General features: G+C 40.0%; 1 protein-coding gene across 1 annotated transcript; it reads right to left on the reverse strand.

Moving 5' to 3' along the window:
• Positions 1-259: 259 nt before the first annotated feature.
• Positions 260-5,261, reverse strand: LOC114284434 (ubiquitin C-terminal hydrolase 22). The gene is made up of 3 exons (XM_028227330.2): positions 4,002-5,261; positions 3,562-3,686; positions 260-1,530 (listed from the first exon to the last, which is right to left on the reverse strand). The coding sequence occupies exons 1-3, from the start codon at positions 4,850-4,852 to the stop codon at positions 761-763; spliced, it is 1,746 nt and encodes a 581-aa protein (XP_028083131.2). The 5' UTR covers positions 4,853-5,261; the 3' UTR covers positions 260-760.
• Positions 5,262-15,815: the final 10,554 nt, after the last annotated feature.

The raw sequence follows: 15,815 nt of genomic DNA on the forward strand, positions 1-15,815 counted from the left end.
ACCAACAGTTAGCTAAATATGGTATGTGTTATCAAGTAATAATACCACACCCACATAATTAATTTGGTCACGTACTGATTTTTCTGTGATTTTTTTTATTTTTATTTTATTTTTTTCTGTGGATGTAATGTAACATTATTATTGATATGTTATACTCCAGAAACCTCAAATTTATCAGCATGTACATAGATGACAGTAGATCAACTCTAAGAAAGAGATGGAAAACCAGTTCATGTTCAAGAGATTTCCAAAATTCAGATTAGAAGTAACCATGTAAAGGGGGATTAGTATATTAGCAAACTGTAGCTTGCAACTCCAGAGGATCCAAGTTTAAATAATAAAACAGAAATTAAAGAACACAAATAATCAACCCACTGACACCACTTGAATGCAGAGGGAAAAATTAATCAATTGAAATGATTCTTTTCTATTTCTTTTTCCTATTTTTGTTTTTAGGAATCCATATTTTTATGTTAAAAGTTTCCAAATTGCAGGAGAATGCCACCAAATATTCAGGCTCAATTTACGCTCCAACTGAGATTTTACAAAATTACCTCTTAAAAAATGTACTCAGAGCAGCAGAAAGAGTTGCATGATTTTTGACTGATGATAACAGCAACTCAATAAAATTGATCTTCACAGCGTGTAACAATGGCCGTTTTCTTCAATAATTGTATATGAACCATTTGACTGCCAATGAACCGTTCAAACTTCTATTCTCTGCAATTGTTTAATCCATGAGCTTGGTTTCTGTAGCATATCACGAGGCAACTGGTCTTTCACTTGCTTTGTAATATAGCATCTTTTGTACGTAGAACATCATGTATCCTTGTGCAGCCCTCACGATGTTCTCATTCACTCGAGTGACCCAAGCATCGTCACACTTGTACCATTGATTACTTAACCGCAAATATGTCACATAATGGCCAGCATCTAGTTTGCCAGTGTGAGTGATTACAGCAAACAACTCAAACTCCGAAGACAACTCACTGGAAACATCCGGCTCATCCCCATCAAAAGAGAAAATCCGGTTTCCATATCTACTTCTCAAGATAGATGAAGAGAGATAAGGTGCCATGTCCAAGGAAAATGGGAACTGTAAATAACGGTCAACTTTCCTCGACATATTTCGGATTGGAGAATGCTCAAATCTTTTGATGTGAAAGCAAGAAACCAATGGAAGCTTTCTTATCGACATCTGTTTGAGTGATTCCTGTCTCACTTGACACTGTTGGCAGAAGAATTTTTGGTCAGATCCTAATCTCTCAGGTCTTGTAAAACGGTCCAAACACCCCATCAGGGTAGATATTCCAGAGTTTTGGCTTGAATTCTTCGAATCTGCCTCGGTATTGGAAGAGTGAAAGGATTTTGTGGATGTTTTTCCAGAACCGCCCTGGCTTGGTTCCAAGTCCAATGAGATGTCCACACATGGATCATATGTTGTTGATGTAAAACCACATGCAGTACACATGACATCAGATCGCAGGATGCCACAGAATACTCTATGCGCAATACAGCAGTCTCCATTGCCTGCATTATCGAATAAACAAGGTCACAAGCACATTTCATATGATACTAAATAATTACAGTACATAACAGGAAATTCCTTATTTGAACATTTGCCCTTTTGTCATGACAGCTGAAACCACAGAGGTTAAATTATAGAGGATTATAAACATTTGATGAGAGAAATATGCAGCTATAACATGAACAAGTACAAACATGTATGAAAATTTGAGCAACTGATGTTTCAATTAGCAATCTATATCTACATGAAACAAATTGTTAATGAATCAAGGACGATGATATATAAACTATTATTAGCCCAAATATCAGCCTTTCCCCTATTTCCTTTTGGATAATTTCTGCTAGTGATAGAAAACTCTAGAATCATATTTGGAAGCTCTTATGATTTATCCAAATATATATATATATATATTTGGAAGCTCTCATGTAATCCTAAAATGATTATGCTACCAAACTCACTAACAAATTCTCAACAAAAGATTGCTCCTAACTACCACATCGACGGACATCCAAGACAATGGAAAGAATGGCTTGTGGAGACGCAATTGGTGCAGCATTTACCAAGAGGTGGTCTAAGAAAATTGCCACTAAGATAACTGTGTCTCATCCCTTATCGCCAACTAGTTGCAAATCTGTCAAGAAGTTCAAAAAGATATCTCAATATGCCAAAATCTCCACCAGATCATGAGGTACCAAGAAACTATGATCTGTGAACAACATGAGATCACAAAGATTCAACTAAAGAATTTATACCGGTTGTAAATCTCACGAACACTCTGCAGGCTTGGCATCAGCCATGTCAAAAAGATCAGACCCTAAAAATGGCACAAGGGGAGTTAACATGAGAATTAATGTGGCACAAGAAATTCCTATCTTAAAACCATGTAGACTAAGGAATAAGGAGACTTACTGGAGTGGAGCAGATGACAATCTCGCATGTTGAGTGTTAGCCCTAAATCTGAGAGCACTTGCCAACAACGCCTAAAAGGCAACAACGGACCTAAACCCACACCCTGCAGTTGAATATTGCAGTTACTGCTTAATCTTGATCAGCATGATCAGAATATAATACTAGTACCAGAATAAAGAAGGTAGGGATATCGACTGATTGTTTAGATTATTTTAAAATGGCGGCAAACTTCATTGTGCCTCATTACACATCTACAGAGTCCTGCAGCGTAGTGTTTGTTTAGTGTTTGTATCCATAATAAACTCTCCAAGATCCCAACTCTTAGTTACCATGATGCAGCTTAGACTAAACTTTGACAATCATATGATTGAATCCTAGTCTTAGGAAGAAGGCAATCAGCGTGTCAATATCTTGAAGAACAATCATCAATTTGTTACTGTATCTTTGATCAATTAAGAACTCGAGAGTGGACACAACTTTAACCAAATCATCCAATAAATTTTTAGTCTAAAGTTCACAATTGCACCACCTACTAGGCAAGATCAAAAAAAGGATGCAAGCAGCATCATGCTTGCAATGCCAACTTCATAAACTCCCACAAATGTCTAGTGTGATAACATGTAGAAACAAGTACAAGACCTTATTGCACTTGAATGCCACAATAATCTCCATGGAAACCAACTTCTCTTAGAATAAGTACAAAAAAAATATGATAACAAACAAATTCTGCATAATCAGTATTAGCATGCCACAATGCATGCAGACAAGCAAACTGAATTGGGCCCACGATGTTAAAGACAGGTCCTACCTAGAAGGTTCTTTGGCCTAAATATTCACAACACGTAGATAACTAAACAAGACACTTGTAGATTCACACAACCGAAAACACAGAATATTCAAGCATAGATTATTACTAGCTGGGACCTGTTGAGCATAGATTATTACTAGCTGGGACCTGTTGACCGTTAATTTCAGCAAGTTGCTTAATTGCTACAAAAACTTCATACTTGTTTTTACAGTCCCCAATGTCTAGTTTTTGGGGCATTTGACCTCACAGTTAAAGAAAGGGACAACTCTAGAAAGATAAGGACAACTAACAGAAAGTTATCCAGGTATGAACTTACCTTGACTATGGGGCTTTCTTTTATCCTTCTCCACTTTTTCATGAATCCCATCAAGCATGGAAATGAAAATTTCATGTGCATCCTGTTGTTCATAACTTGCCAGGTTTGCTGCATGCTGCCACCAACTGTAATAGAATATACCAAAAAAAAGACTATATATAACTTGGTCTCAACTACCCAAAAAAGATGAATAAGTAGATCTAAAGCTCAAATACGTATACATGCACACGTATATGTATACTTTGAAACGATTACAATAACCCATATACTTTCAAAAAAATACACTACTCCATATACTTTGAAAAAGATTACAATAACCCAAAGCTACATAACCCCAAATGTATGATCACATTGAACCTATCATATCAAAAAGTGATAAAAAAAACACAATCAGTAATCAATGCATTCAATATTTAACAAGTTCCGAGCTTGAGGAGGACCTGTATAGAAATTTTGCAGGGCTATAGGGCTTCCGATCTCCCGAAAACACAGCTGAGTACATTGCATCCATGTCACAAGCCAAACAAAGTTTGGAATTCTTATTGTAATTGGTGTCGTTTTTCTTAACACTGCTGCTCTGCTGCTGACAAAAATACCGATTGTGGCGATCGCTCAAGAAATAGTTCCTCAATGGCGGAGTGTGAAGAAATGCTTGCAACACAGAGTTCATGAAGCATGTGTTCCCGAGATTGTTGAGCCCTCGCAATCCCCAAGGTAGGTCTGAAGACGACGAGTCTCCCCCCGAGATTGTTCTTCGATTCAACGGACTCGAATTTCTCCCCACCAACGCGCGCTCCCTCACATCGGGGGACCAAGGCCGGTAATCCACGCGCCGCCGCTTCCGGAGGTTCTCAGGGGGCGATCGGATCGCGGATCCGCCTCCGAGAGTGGATGCGGCGGTCTGCGCGAGGACCACGGCGGCGTCGAAATCGCGGTCGTACACCTGGTCCCGGCACAAGCAGCAGAACAACTCCGCCCGGTCGACGTCGACGGCGATCTCGTGCCCTGCAGCCGCCGCCGCCGCGTGCGATGCAGCGTGGGAGTGGCAGGAGATGGCGGCGCAGGCAACACAGGCATAGAGCCGCGGCGGTGTGGAAGAGCCACAGGAGGCGCAACGCGGCACCTCGTTAGGGTCCCTGCGGATCGCCGCACGGCCTGGCGGGCGCACCCTCAGGCACTCCTGCAACGCCCTGAACGGCTTCGCACCACCACGCCGCGATCGGAACTCCGCCAAGTGAGGGCACGGCTCCGGCACCACCACGCCTCTCCGCCGCTGATACGAATGATCCATCTCCGCCACACCTCAACACCAATCGCCAATATAGATATATATGTATATAATTTGATCTATACGTATCTATAGGGAGGCAAAGCTTCATGGATGTAGAAAACCATTAGGAATCCAGGAAATGAGAATGCGAGAGACAGAGAGAGTGATGGAAATGAGATCTGTCCAAGGGTTTCGATTCGATTTCTGGAACTCAGATCTGTCTTTTTTATCCAAAAAAATAAAAATAAAAATAAAAATAAATTTTTAAGTTGATTTTATTATCTGCGTGATTTTCTATTTTTGATCTGAAAAAATAAAAAATAAAAAATAAAAAATAAAAGGTGAGAGAGAAAAGAAGAGTCAGTGTTTTGGTATTGTCGCTGAAAATGGTCGGGACTTGGGAAGGGTGAGTCGTGACGAGTACTGACTCAGTCTGTGTGTGCTTTTATTTTATTTATTTATGAGGAGCGAAACAGTTAAAAGGTCTAAAGTGACTTTATTTATGTGGGCCGTTGGATTTAAGCGCGTGTTTCGTAATTACATGCAAAAATAATGCTATACAAAATATTGGTGTTGTTTGGTAAAAGTTTTTTTTTGGAGTTAAAATTCATAAAAAAAATAAGATAAATTAAAATAATTAATAATATAAAATATTACATTAAATTTATAATTATGTTACTTTTTTTCTTATAAATATCACATCTAATTACAAAAAAAATCTAATTATTTTTCTAAATACAAATGTTTTAACATATTAAAATAGTCAAAAATTAAAATAATTTACTAAAACAGTCAATTTTCCAAACAAGGTCATTGTTAAAATGTTGTACACTATATAAAAATAAAAAAGTATGTTATTTACCCTTACATTTTTTCCCGTCTCTTTTATTTTTTTATTTTTTTATTTTTAATTTTAATTTTTTCCAAACATGAAATTTCATTTTTACCTTCATCTTTAACATTCTAACTCTAATTTCGCAAACCCTAACCACTTGATCCTAAAAGAGAGAGGTGAACGACTTAATAGTCGCGATCTTGATTGTGACACGAGAGAGAAACATAGAGAGAGCGACGAGAGTGAGTGAATGAGAGAGCGATGAGGTATAGGTAGAGATAGAAGTAGAAGTAGAGGCGGGGCTGAATGGTGGTAGTGGTTAGGGATGGGTTAAGGGATAGCGAAGTAGAGGAGGGATAGAGGGAAGTTGAGGAAGGGCGAGTGAGAGGTGGCAAAAATTAGCTAGGGATTCTAGCGTGGAGCTGTATTGGATAGGGGTAGTGGGGTTGTTGGTGAGGGTGAAGGTCACCGCCGATAGTAAAGCCTGCTGGCGGTGGAAAGGGTTACAAGAAGAAAAATAGTTTGGGGTCCAAAGAACAAGGTATAGTTGGTATTAAGGGGGTTACAAAAAGGAGATAGTGTGGGTTTCAATTATGCGAGTAGGGATTGAAAGAAGTGGAGGGTCGAAGTAAATAGGTAGAGTCATTTAGCGACACTAAAAAATAAATAAATAATCCAAGGGGGTGTGGCAACTTGGTAAGGTTTTGAGGTAGAAACCTTGAGGTCGTGGGTTCTACTCTTCTTTGCACCAACCACATGGGCAATAACACATATGGTTGGTAAGACAAACCTTCTAGGCCTAGGAAAACCATACCCAGTGTCAGGAGTGTGGATAGGAATGGCAACGGGGTCGGGCCGGACCGGGGATGATACCCCCCGTCCCCGATCCCCGACGTTGGAAATTCCCCCGTCCCCGGCCTCGATCCCCGACGAGGAACTTATATCCATTCCCGTCCTCGCGCCCCTAATAGGGATCGGGCTTCCCCGACCACGAAAATTTCCCTGCCAAAAAAAAAAATTAGATCCAACAGATTTGTAATCTGTTCATGATCAACAACAACAACAACATAGTAGAGAGATCTGATGAGCTCAAATGTTTAAAAAAAAAAATTCAGATCTAACAGATTTGTGCATCATCATCATCATCATCAACAACAACAACATATATATATATATATATAGAGAGAGAGAGAGAGATCTGATGCTCAAATCTAATATATATATATATATACACATAACAAATCGAGAGAGAGAGAGAAGGAAAATTCCAGATCTAGGGTCACCGTCGGATGGTGTCACTGTCGGATCGAAAAAGAGACGATACTTCGGCAAGCTTGGCCTCACTACCGTTAGAGAAGAAAAAGAGACAGTGGGGCGGTGGTCGGAGATAGTGACGGAGGTCAGGGAAAGGTAACTCAGATCTCGGCGGCGATGGGAGGAGGGAGATCGCGGTGATGGGAGGATGGAGATCAGCGGAGGGTTTTAAAGAAAGCGAGAGAGAGAGAGAAACGAGGGTTGGTTTGATGTTGTTGTGTTGTGTTGTGATGTGAGTGAAAAAGGGTTGGTTTATATATATATATAGGGGTAAAATAGTAATTTTATTTCGGGAAAATTCGGGGCCGGGGACAGGGACGGACCGGGGCTTGAACACTGATCCCCGTCCTTGAGCCAAAACTGATCGGGGATTTAATTTCGAATACCATCCCCGTCCCCACAGGGGTATTTTTCGGGAAAAAACCATTCTAATCGGGGTCGGGGAATCGGGTCCCCATCGGGCCGGGTTTAAATTGCCATCCCTAAGTGCGGATTTGAATCCCTACCTGTGTGGAAGTCTGCAACTTACCGTTATATGGTTTAGTGGCCCTACTATATAGCACCATCTAAATGTGACCTCTAGAACATTAGCTCATCGAGGTTTAGCTCCAGAGGTCACCTCTCTATTGTTAGGCCTTTTTTCTACATAAAAATAAATCATTATAAATTCATAAGGTATCGTTTGATAACGTTTACAGTTTTTTTTATTTTACAAAAAATATTAAATATATTTATTTTTATTTTAGGTAAAAATAAAAATAAAAAAGATAATTGATACACAAATATTTTAAAATTTTATTTTGAAAATAAGTGAATGGTTGGCTACCAAAGACGTGGTTGTTGACCATTGAAGATGATGGTCAGAGGTCGTTGTTGGTTGCAGGAGATAGTGGTCGAAAATAGTTGCCACCGATGAGAGTTGGTTATTATCTCGACAAGTGATTTCTGTTAGATTAAGTGTGACCACACCATAATGTGGTATGCCTCTCCATACTTAATCGTGACCCAATGGATGGTGTATACCTTTCCTCAAGGAAACTGAACAATCTGGAAATTTAAGTGTTTGAATTTTGAACACCATGGACACATTGTTTCATAACATTGTAGTTGTTAGTTTTGTATTAGATATTTCAAAGGTTTGGCAATGGTTTCCATTATGTTTATAAATGCTTTGCAGAATGTGTTCTTAAGATATTATTCAAAACCAACGAACTAATAGCACATGTATCGCTTTCAACTTATTGTTTCCATCTTGCATGATAGACACCCTTACGGGAATATTGATCATTACATTATTTGTTTTTCCTTCAGTGGTATCAAAGTAGTGTTGTATTATTGTGCAAGAATGGAGAACCATAGTTAGGAAGAAAAAGAATTTTCAAAATTTGTTTTGGTAAAAATTCAAAATACCATTGATAAACAAGCGCGCGGATTGGTTACATCGATTCGTTTGTTTGGCCATCATCAATGTATTGTAAACCCTTTAGCGCATCTGAAAAGGTTGGTGATTGGTGGAAAGGACGATTGTAGTTTTGATGAAATTGAGTCTGAATACTATTGGTGGAGGATTTTTTACAAATCATTTTTGGGACATCAATCTGATTCATCATCACCGCCATCTTGTTCATCACAAAATTTGGACATGATAGTGTTTTACCAATGAAAAACAACAAAAAATCAGTCCGAAGGAATCTTGTTTCAGTCTTTGGTCACCGACACCGATTGTTGCTGGAGAAAAAGGCACAAACGGTAATAATATCGTTGATGCACCTGTTTTGGAGAATAAGGGTTCTGTTTCTAATGTAGCTACTGAGCCAAATTCAAGACCAAAATGAATAAGCCCAATATTAAAAGAACATCAAGAAAATATGTGATCAAGGTCCAAAATATTCAACTAAATAAATTGGCCCAATTTAATAAAGAGAGCAGCCCAAACACATGGCCCATAAACGTGCAACCCACAGAGGTGTGGCCCACTGTAGACGTCCCCGAATGTCCTAGGAGGGAATCCCATTTTGTTCATTTGGCTCACTACAGTTCGGATTCAAATTCACGGTTCTGAATCTAATCTCGCAAAGTGCAATGCGAGACCGATAAATCACCAAAGAGTCCAAAATCGTTTTGAAAAACCGATTTTTAGAAAGAAATGCCAAACATGGACTGCTTTGCCAGATACAGAGTCGCCACCTAAATATTTTATTTTGGAGGAATTTAGGAAACCCTGACTCGTGCCTAAGGCCACGTGTCTGTCATCACCAAAGTTGCCTCGGCTCGGAAACTTGGGTACGATTGGGGAAGGTCACTTCGTGAGCACCCCCGCTCGCCCGATCAAAGATCGGTATTTACTAACCATGATATCGAGTTTTGAAAACATTATGTGCTCTTATTCCGGTTTATTAGCCTAGAATTACTATGTGATGCGCACAGCATACAAGTATAGACTAGTTTGCCTAGGTTGAACAAAGCATCGCATATCCGTTTGTTTTGAAAATGTATTGGAGTTTGCTACTTGCAAGTAGGCTAAAATACGGGTTTCGACGAATTATTCCAATTCAAATAACCCAATCTTCACCCACAGGCATTCAGGCAGTTATATCACATAAGCACACAGCCTCATAGCAAGCATGTTATCACGGCAGTCACTCACACGCATGCAAGGATGCTAAAGCATAAACACTTAACGAGTACTCCGAGCCAAAGAAAGAAGCTAATTAGAAATCATGCATGAATCCTAACTATACTAAGAATGCCTAATGCAACACATGCAAAAATGCAACTACAATAGGCTCGGCTATTCTAAGATGGCATATGAGATGCAACAATCAATACATGTATTCAACTTGGAATTGAAATACAATGCAGTTAGCATGATGCGCCGAGCCCAATGCATGCAAAACAGATGAATGGATGCAAACATACGAGCATAAGGATGCTAATTTAAACGTGCCCTAAAACTAACCATTATAAGTTGGTAAATAAAAGGGAAAAAGACATGGGGTTGGAAGACATACATCACACACACGCACACTTATTACAACATTGCCCTCCTTGGAGGGTCCGAATAAATAATACACAACCGAATGTATAACGAATTACAGCTAATTATTACACAACCCTAATTAATTAACAAATTAACTAAAATAAATAAGCTAGCATGCAAAACATATGAAATGGACTGCCTCAGCTCGGTTTTGAATGACAAGGAATGCATGCATGCTCGAGTCACCTTGCCGGAAAATCCATCGCGATGCCTCGATTTGCCTCTGTTTGAAACTGGTCCCAGAACACTAAACAAAACTCCAAAAGGCTGAAACTCCACCATACTGTAGGGATACTACCGACCAGTTTTTGCTGCTGGCTTCCGGTTTGCTACAACAGAGAGCAAGAAAGGGGCATGGCAAAGTATTTTCAATATATGTGTGCACGACCACTCTCCTTGTCATTGCATAAGCTCTAGGGAGCGTAGTCCTCGATCCTTGTGCCACCAATCAGGCATCTCAATGCATGATGGCCGAGGAGTCGAATTGCATGACTCAATGTCAAATGGATGCACAAATGAACACAATAAGGCCTAAACTCCATCATGGGTAATCAAGAGTGTCGGCGACCAGGAATCGAAGCACGTTTCGTCACTTTGAGTACGAAGCGTCTCTCATTTCTCGTGTTTGGACTAAACCCTACTCCAAACACTATGCAACAACTAGAATGGCATGGCATGCAAACACAATGCAACAACTAGCATGCAATTCTAAACGAAAATGCAACTAAGACATGCAAATAAGCAAGGAATGGCATGCAAAGGTGCTACTAGCATACGCAATGCTATGAACTACGAATGGCATACTCAATGCACATGACGCTACATGGCATACACAGCGCACATATGACGATGGACATACACAAAGGCATAATCAAGGCATACACAATGCGACGATCAAGCATGCGATAACATGGACATGGCATACACAATGCAAAGATGGACTTAAACTAAAATGAATGGGCCTCAGCCACACTCAAATCAGTGGCTAAACATGATGAAATTAAAGGCAAGAACACTTATGCAAACATGCCCAATGCAAGGGACCGAACTTAAGGCATCAAATGCCACTCTACCAAAGCATGGCAAGGGATAAAATATGGCATACAATTATACATTTTCCAGCTCTGAAACGACATGCAAGATGGTCCCGAATCATGTAAACACCTCACACAATGCATGCTAGATGGCCCGGATACCGAAACTAGTGAAGTGCATTACACTAGAGGTAACAAAGCAATGCTCAAATGACCCAACCAGCCCCAAACAGTCCCTATGTAGGTCCAAGACAGTGGGGAAATGGTCTAAAATGATGGCTCAAAATGCATAGAAATGAAGCTCATGCAATGGTCCATAAATGAGGTATTTAAGCACGACTCTCAAACACATTTAAAGAGTGGAAAACATGGGAATATGGCACAAGTATAGGCTCTGAAATGACATGCTCAATGGCCCCAAAATATGAAAACACCTCAGTATAAGCATGCAATAGGCTTCAAAACTCAAGGCTAGGCAAGGGTATTACACTACAACCATGCATAGCAAGCATCATTCGACCATGAGGCATAAAAATAGAGCTAAGGCAGTCCAAAACATGCATAAAATCAATTTAAGGCATGGCCAAAAAGTGCTAGAATCAAAGACCAAAATATCGTGCAATACAAGCTAGTGAAGAGGGTTTACACTACAAGTATATGAAGCATTCAAGAGGTCATTAAACCAGCAAAAGTTAGAGGTATGACATGACAAATGAAGCCCAAAAACTCATTAAAACATGGTCAATGCATGCAAAAATGGCATGCTCCTTTGATAGGCTATGAAGAGGGTTATTCTACACATGCAAGATGGACACCCAATATGGCAAAACAAGCTCTGGAAAGAGTGTATGCAGGTCCTAAATATCACCAAAAAAGGCCTGAAACATGGCTTGGAAGCATGAAAATAAGGGCTCCTTTATTAGGCCAAATATGCTAGAAAACAAAACAAGAAGAGAGAGGGTCACCCCTCTCTGATTTTGGCACTCAAAACAGCATTTCAGTGGCTAAAAGGCCAAACAAAGGTCAATGCAAAGGCCCTAATGCATGGCTAAAAACAAGGTAAAATGAAGCATGCAATGGGGTAGATGACCCCCAACAGAAAAATGTTCTTAAACAAACATGTTAAGGACTTCAAAATAAGACTTTTTTCAGTTTACACCAAAGCTCGAAAATGCTTGCAAATATGGCTAAAATGTGAAGCAAAATAAAACTCAAAAGAGGGAATAGGGTGTTACCCTTGTAGCTCAGCAACTCCAGCAGCTTATAGACCAAAAATGTAGCTCCTTAGGACCTCTCCAGACCTTCCAAGAAGCTTAGGTTGGTGTTGGAGGTGTTAGGCTAGGAGATGGTGTTAGGCAAGAACTAGACCCTTTTAGACCCTAAGATGAAGAGATATAGGGAGAGATATGTTGTCTCCCAATTGAATGCAAGCTAGTGGTGTAGTGAGAGACCAATAATTGTGGCCCAAAAATGAGGGAGACTAGTTACTTGACAAGAACACCGGCTGGCGGGGGAAAAGTGGTCTCCAAGGAGAAAAGGTGGTCTCCCACTCTTGTACCACCTTCCAAACAATGAAAACAAGGTCCATGCAAAAAATGAACCAAGACGGATGTAAAACGAGGGTTCGGAGGTTAAAACGCGCAGCCAGGTGCCCTAAAAACTGACTGTTAAGCATCGAACGTGGCGTGTGACCACAAAGGTAGTCTCCTGGGCCACAGTGTCCCTCTAGAGAGAGGAAACAAGGTGTGCGCCAAAAACCAAAGCAAACGGAGAAAGTTAAGCAGTCCCGAACAGAAACGCACGGCCGACGGCTCCGAAAATCAAAAATTGGTCTCTATATGGGAACAGTGGTCTACGACCACGAAAAGTAGCCTACGACCACTGAGAGATGGTCTACGAGACCTCACCCTCCCTTCGAGAAGAGAAAACAAAACCTGGTTTGCAAACCGAGGCAAAGCACAAAAGAGTCCCGAAGTTCGGAGGCAAGGCTCTCAACCGAGACTCCGTAACCTCAGAACGAGCACAACATGCGCAATCACCGAGCGCTCAATCGATGACGTCCGAGTCTTAAGGTCAGTAAAAAATGGGGTGTCTACACTCACTTCCGTTGTGCCAGGCTGTAACAACCCTCGTTACTGTTTACCGATTAACCACTGATTACTACTAAATTGAGACTGATTATGATTGGTAACTGAATTGATTGAAGTACTGAACTGAATGACTGAAATCTGGAACTGAATTGATTAAGTATATCTGTTTAATTGTATGTCTATCTGTTGACTGTTTGATTATCTGTTCATGCCTTTGTGTTTAAATTGCGAATTGAAAGCCTTATAGGCGGCCGAATCTAAAATTGATTGATGATTTGTGATCCTTAGAATTAACGTGATTTTATGGTATATTTATTTGAAAACTGATTTGGTATGATTAAATTAGATTAAATATTGATAAATTGCATAGTTTGGCTTAATTACCAAAACACCACACTAGTGGCCCATTAGATGAACCATATTTGAGCCTTATTATGCACTTAGGCAACATTTCATCAGCCACAATTGAACATCACAACCGACCAAAAGAGGAGAGTGAGAGGTTTGGAGTGAATTCAACTTGATTTTGTGCATTGGCTTGAAGAATTGGAATATAGGTTGCAAATTAAGCTTCCTCACCTTGTATTGAAGACTTAGGTAAGAGAATTCAACCTCTCATTGTTGTGTTTAAGCTTGTTCTTGCATGGTTTTGAGCAAATTTAAAGTCTAGAGCCAACATATGGCTCAAATTGTTGAATTAGAGCTCAATTGTTGCATGCATGTGCATATTGATAAGTTTTGAGGTTGTAATTCATCATTCCTCACTTGCATGTCTATATTTTGAGAGTAGACCATGAATTCATCATGTTTTTGTAAGAGTCAGCTCATTTGAGCTTGTATTTAAAGCTTTGAAATGGTTTAAATTCATGCATATTATGTTTGAATTATATTCTTGAAAATTGGTTTGAAATTGAGTTGTTTGGAACACCCTTGGGCTTTGATTTTACAATTGAGCTTTGGAATCATGTTAAACTATGAGTTTTGGGATGTTTTCTGGAAAATTGGTCAAAAAGGATCGAAATTCATGTTTTAAAACTTGGTTTTGAGCTTGAGGTTCAAATATGGAATTTCCAGAATTTGGACTCACGCTCGAGCGGGGTGACTGGCGCTCGAGCGTGAAATTCGTGCTCCCAGTATTTTGTTCTGTTTTGAAGTCCGCTCGAGCGGAATAATTGACGCTCGAGCGGGTGTCGAGCGCCCAATCGAGCGTGATTTTCACCTATCCAGCACTTTTGACTGTTTTGTAGAAAGCTCGAGCGGGTAAGTATACGCTCGAGCGGAAACCTTTGTCTGCATGTCCGCTCAAGCGGAGTAACTTACGCTCGAGCGTGACCCCTGTTTTTTGAAAATGTTTTCTGAGTGCATCTTTGCATCCTCATCCCATCCTAGGCATTCTTAGGCCTAGTTTAAGACATCTTAATGAGGATATAGATGTAGAACACACCGAGGCAAATTAGGGATTAAGTTATTATCTTTCCCAACTGTGTAGCTTGGTGTGTGTTCAATCTGTAACTGTGTAGGGTTGGCGACTGGGGACGCGCTCTAGCTTTACTGTAGCCCAGAACTTTGTGAGTAACAACTGTGTAAAGATATGTTCAAATTGATTATCTTCTGAACAATCGAACTGTACTGCTTTCTGAACTGATACTGTTAATTGAATGAATGTATGTCCTATATTCTGAACTGTATTATGGCATCCTTAGCAACTACTATTTACTGTTACTGTTACAGAGATCTCTGTCGGTTCCCTTGTTGGAACCACTACTGTTACTGATTGATGGCCATCATTTACTGCTCGGTCTTTTAAGACCTACTGTTTACTGTATTGTTATGCTAATGGATGTACCACATATGACTGAATGACTGATATACTGAATTGACGAATTGTTTTCATTACTATAAGGACATTCATTCTTAACCTCTTTACGCATGATGTTATTCACTGGGCTTTAACTCACTGTTTATATATATATATATATATATATGTAGGTGTTCAGGCACCAGACCGGAGCTAAGAGCGTGGCTTAGACTCCCCTTTTTGTCAAGCCAACTACTGTGCCTCACTGCGAGGTTCCGAGCCTGCCAAGCCTTGGCTTAGGGGTGTTTTAGTTCCCCCTTCTGTCTCTGTAACTGTTTTGTTTACTGTACTGTACTGTTTAATAGGGATTAAGTCATTGTTCTGAATGACTGTATATATTGTACATACTATTTTGTCTGACTGTATATATTTGAATGAAAAGTCCTTTTGGTATACAGACTGTCACAGCTCATTGGACATTGTTTATTTACTGTATTGGCTTCCGCCAGGCCCCTGTACTCTGTTTTACTGTATTACTGTTAAGCAGGCCTTCGGTAATCTCGGATTACTGGCTGGTTACGGTGCTAAACCCAAATGGGCGGGTTTAGGTCGTGACAGAGTGGTATCAGAGCGATACTTACCACGAGTTATACCGCACACACGTGTCCAAATGAGCTATAAGGTGTCCTAGAAAAGTAATAGGGCATTACATGAGCATGATAAGTGTGTGGCTATGACATGACTGAATATATGCTGATGTGTTAATCTGTTTAAACAAATGACTGTCTATGTTGATAACTGTTATAACTGCCTATAGTGAAATGGATAATGCGAGAACTGCAAATGAATCTGAATCCTCATCCTCTGAGGCAA

The sequence above is a fragment of the Camellia sinensis genome, chromosome 13 (genome assembly GCF_055761805.1).
Source record: "Camellia sinensis isolate YWXY chromosome 13, ASM5576180v1, whole genome shotgun sequence".
In the NCBI taxonomy this organism is placed as follows: Eukaryota; Viridiplantae; Streptophyta; class Magnoliopsida; order Ericales; family Theaceae; genus Camellia; species Camellia sinensis.